This window comes from Penaeus vannamei, chromosome 30, assembly GCF_042767895.1.
Source record: "Penaeus vannamei isolate JL-2024 chromosome 30, ASM4276789v1, whole genome shotgun sequence".
Classification (NCBI taxonomy): domain Eukaryota; kingdom Metazoa; phylum Arthropoda; class Malacostraca; order Decapoda; family Penaeidae; genus Penaeus; species Penaeus vannamei.
Genome location: NC_091578.1, coordinates 20,240,785 through 20,245,784, shown reverse-complemented (window position 1 = coordinate 20,245,784; position 5,000 = coordinate 20,240,785). Strand labels below are relative to the sequence as shown.

General features: G+C 31.0%; 1 protein-coding gene across 1 annotated transcript in view; it reads right to left on the bottom strand.

Annotated features, from left to right (window-relative positions):
* The window catches only part of LOC113830079 (keratin, type II cytoskeletal 2 epidermal), a gene marked incomplete at its 5' end in the record, with an annotated part of 30,845 nt that extends 26,820 nt beyond the window's left edge, over nt 1-4,025 (bottom strand). The window contains 1 exon segment of the mRNA XM_070143133.1: nt 3,933-4,025. Within this exon segment, the coding sequence (XP_069999234.1) occupies nt 3,933-4,025 (93 nt within the window).
* Between the last annotated feature and the right edge of the window lie 975 nt (nt 4,026-5,000).

Genomic DNA, 5,000 nt, shown 5'->3' with positions numbered 1-5,000 from the left:
CCACACATTAACCAGCAATATATTACTACATTCAGCCATCACAATATTCTCTTAACAAGATCTTACTATGAACCTCATCTGCTATATTTTCTGTTTACTTGTATTACATCACGTTGAATATATTTTCTTCAGTAATTTCCCTAAACCAGATTGGCAGCAAATCATGGCAAAATATTATGAACATATAAATAATTATGATTTCATCTACTACGAGAGGAACAGAATATCCTGTGAGAGCTCAATGTTGTATGCAAAAGATCTATAAACTATGCTTTAATTATTCACAGAACACAAAATAACACTATCAGCATTGTTAACCCAATGTCGACAGGAAAATGGTGCATTCCCTTTGGCAATGCTTGGTTAAATGTTTCTGCACATAGATGGCTCTGCCAATGCTTAGCCACAAAGGGATCTTGTGACCTCACTTTTCCTTGGAAAAGCAGGAAAATGCTTTTTTTTTATTAATGCTATCAATATTGATACTGCTTTTTTTGTTATAAACATTATAATTACTATATTTTTACTGACATTACTAAAAGCACTATAAAACACTAGAAAATATTATCGTAAATCAAGGAAAATAGTAAATAGGTGAGACAGGTAGTTCGTGTAATTGGCTCATTGGTGATAGTACATGTGGAGCCATCTGTATGTAAAAACAATTACTAAGTTCAACACACACAATGTCGTCGGACATAGCATGCATGTACATGCCATGCCCGACAACACAGGGTTAACTGGAAACTGTATCATCCTAAAATTCAGGGCTTATATCTTTTTTTCTTTAGCTAGTAATCAGATTTACTTGATCACAATCCATTCTATATACATAAATATATATATAAATATATACACAAATATATACACAAATATATACATAAATATATACATAAATATATACATAAATAAATATATATATACATATATATATATATATATATATATATATATATATATATATATATATATATATATGTGTGTGTGTATATATATATACATACATTATATATATATATATATATATATATATATATATATATATATATATATATATATATATATATATATATATATATATATATATATATATACATATATACATACATTATATATATATATACATACATTATATATATATATATATATATATATATATATATATATATATATATATATATATATATATATATATATATATATATATATATATATATATATATGTATATATATACATACATTATATATATATATATATATATATATATATATATATATGTATGTGTATATATATATATATATATATATATATATATATATATATATATATATATACATACATTATATATATATATAAATATATATATATATATGTATATGTATATAAATATATATATATATATATATATATATATATATATATATATATATGTATATATATATAAATAATTATATATATATATATATATATATATATATATATATATATATATATATACATATTCATTTACAAGCTACTAGTAATCATAACACAAAGTCAGATTCACTACAACAAAAAGTTTGGAAACCAGTGAGTTAGAGCATCAACTGAAAATACAACCTTTTAAAAGTAAATTTATGAGACTACAACACTGAGTTTACTGAACAAAAGATTCTTAAGCTCTGTTCTTTGATCTAACAAATTGGACTGTACTTGTTAGTATAGCAGTATCCTAAGTGGTAGCACCCTGTAGTCAATAAGTATGTTTTCTTATTTGTTATATACCAAGCATACCATTGTCATGACAGGTTACTTAATTATTACAAGGAGTAGTAAAATTTCAAAGTTTTTTTTCATATAAAAGATAAAGGGAATGAATTGAAAGAGAATCTTGACTAAAGATGGCAAGCAAAATTTGACTCATTTTACTTTAGCAGACTTCCATGTTGATGTCACTATACAAAGTTAGCTTTTGATGTATCCTCTTTCCCTACAACAGATAAAAGAGGCTTCAGTCAACTGCTTATGAATGACATACAGATGTCAAAAGCACAGCACACTTGCAGCATAGCCAAGAAGCCTCAAAATTTCTTCTAGGATTGTGATCTGGGATAACTCAATACATGACCAGTGAAGCCCAAACCCCTTCATGGGAGTGACTCTGCAAAATAACAATAGATTAAAACAGATTTCATCTATAGAACTGCAGCAAGCACTTGAAGACCTTATTCTGATCAAAATGCAACATCCCAACAGAGCAGTAACTGAGTGTCAAACACCACTTGCACCAATGTATCACCTCATAACACCAGGACATGAAAATGAGAACCAAATAATATTGATGGTGTGTATCTATTCATGCCATGACAAGCTGAGCCCAAAAGCCAATCGACAAGGAAATGTGCCATGTGCAGTCAGCCTGTTCCAAGTTGCTTGTCTCTGACTGTGGCCATTCAGGAGCTACAGCTGTTATAACTCAATTAGCTGTTAAGGGAGAATCATATATGGTCCAGCTAAATGCACACAGAGTGTGGCAAATACGAGTTCCTGTGCCTTGGCACTTGACTCTGTTCAGCACAGGATAAACCTGCTAGCACTAGGTTAAATCTGTTCACCAGGAGAACCAGATTGTCTTTTAGTGGGAAATCTTGTGTCATCATCCTGTACTTGCCCAGCAGAACAAAGTAGCAGTTATGCATGTACAATGGATAAAGACCAGTTACATCCCTTTGGATACAGTCCATCTGTAACTTAGCACAAAAGAATAAACCTAACTTTAGTATAGGTTAATTTGCTTATGGGTCTTCATAACCACAAATCATGCATATCTATGTCTACAGAAGACATCTGCATATCTAAGTATATACTATTCTTAAAGCTCCAGTCTATCATCACTTCTCTATGACTGTAAAGTGAAAGAGAACAACAGTATGTTCAAGCATGGAAAAGATTACTGGACTCTTAAAGCCTACAATTATGGGTGACGTGACCATCACATCATGACACGAACATGCTATAATGAGAATTTTGGCTGAAGACCAGGGTGATGGGAATGATTTGCCAGATGTGCACAAAGCTCTTGGAGGGTGATTAGACTCAGTGGCTATTTAGGAAGAGGCACTTGTATTATTGCTATCAATAAACAAGTACAGAATGTACCATCTATGAACCATGACTAAAAGAGAGCTGATTCCATGGAGGACACTATTTTCATACTCAGGATCCAATGCCTGCCCATTCTGCTCAGAGGCGCAGGTTGAATTACAGAATATTTTTTTAAAAATTATACAAATAACAGTATGTTACTTATTGTTATCATTACCACACTGAATTAAGAACTACCTGAGTGATGATATGGAATCTGTGCAAGGAAAACAGTCGATTACCATCTGAATACAGCATAATAACAAATATAGACATTGGAAAATGGTAGAAAAGCAAAAAATGGATAAGTAGAAAAAGAGATAACACTGCAAAGGGGAGGCAAGAAATCTTGACACCACAAATGAGTGTTCATGTACATAAGCCACACACCCGGGAGAGTGGCCACTCAAGTAAGCCTAATGCCCTGATTTTGGGCCATGTGTGGGCAGTGCAGCACCTGGATCCAAGGGTTTAAGAAAATAACAGAGTATTATAAAGAGGGCATTATACTCTATAACAGAAATAAACTCAATTACCTTAAGAAAGAAATTGCTCTTTAAATTGAAATAAGATATTTCTAAAAGAAAGAATTTTTATCCTTTGACATGACATGAGTCTATTGAGACAGTCCATTGAGCTAAAAAAGAAATTTCTTATTCAATGAACTAGTTACATGCTCAGAAATTTAAAATGGTTCAAGAAAAAAAAAAAAAATGGTTAAGGGCAATCAATACCTAAAAAACACAATTACATGATAACAATCATATAAATCATAATGGATAAAAACTGCCTGTAAGACATACTATACCTCATTCTCATTTTCCATTTCATGGATTTTTTTCCTCAGCACAGCATTAGTCCTCTGTTCATTGGTCAGTTGGTCCCTGATGCTTGAGACTTCCTGTAACATATAACAAATGCTGAATCTGTTCATAATCTCTTTTTAATGAACTCTAAAATCTTCATTATTTAATGGCTATGTAGTCAAGATAGCTGCCTGATCAAGTGTTCAAGAGTTCAAGCCTATCTGCTGCTGCAAATAATTAGAACCCTAACACACAGGCATTATATTTCATTCCCTGATGTGAGCAGAGGTGGGGTGGCAAATGTGGTGTGTGACACCCCAATCTCCCAAAACCCTAATTTTCTCACTGGAAAATTATACCATTATGTGACGGGCAATCAAAATGTCCTAAACTTTCCATATATGAGCACAATAGTATTCCTGTCTACTTCTGCCTAACCAGTCCCACATTATGTTGACACAACAGCATATAAAATTGTACAAGAGAATAAATCCTCTGTACATCTTCTAAATATCTTTTTAACTATCTATCATACTCTTGTTCAACATTTTTCACAATACAAAAATAATAATGATCACAGTTTATAATGACTTGATACAGGTCTATTAGGCTCGTTAGCAGTTGTTTATCAGCTTATTACATACATGCTCAAATTGTAATATAACAAACCTAAGGGGAATAAGGATCAAAATTGAAGAAGCAAAGAGATCATTCTAGTATTAGCATTAGAGAAATTAACTTTACATCATGTAATATTAAAGTACTGTTATTAACATCAGAAGCCATGCAAATGTTATGAAGTCAGAAGAAAAGAAAATAACACCATAAGAATATAGGAGCAAGCACAGACTACTACCAATAAGGTATTAACAACATTCTTCTTAAACAACACAGGGTACTGGTAATTTAGTATAGGAATCAGTCAGCAATCAGCTGTCTGAGGGAATATTGTAAAAGTAATAAACTAATCTATATAAACAAGAAACTTTTCATTTACCATTAGTAAGAAGGTATGTGACTGATTATATAAATGATTACAGATTAAAATCAGCTAAAATCTAATGAAATAG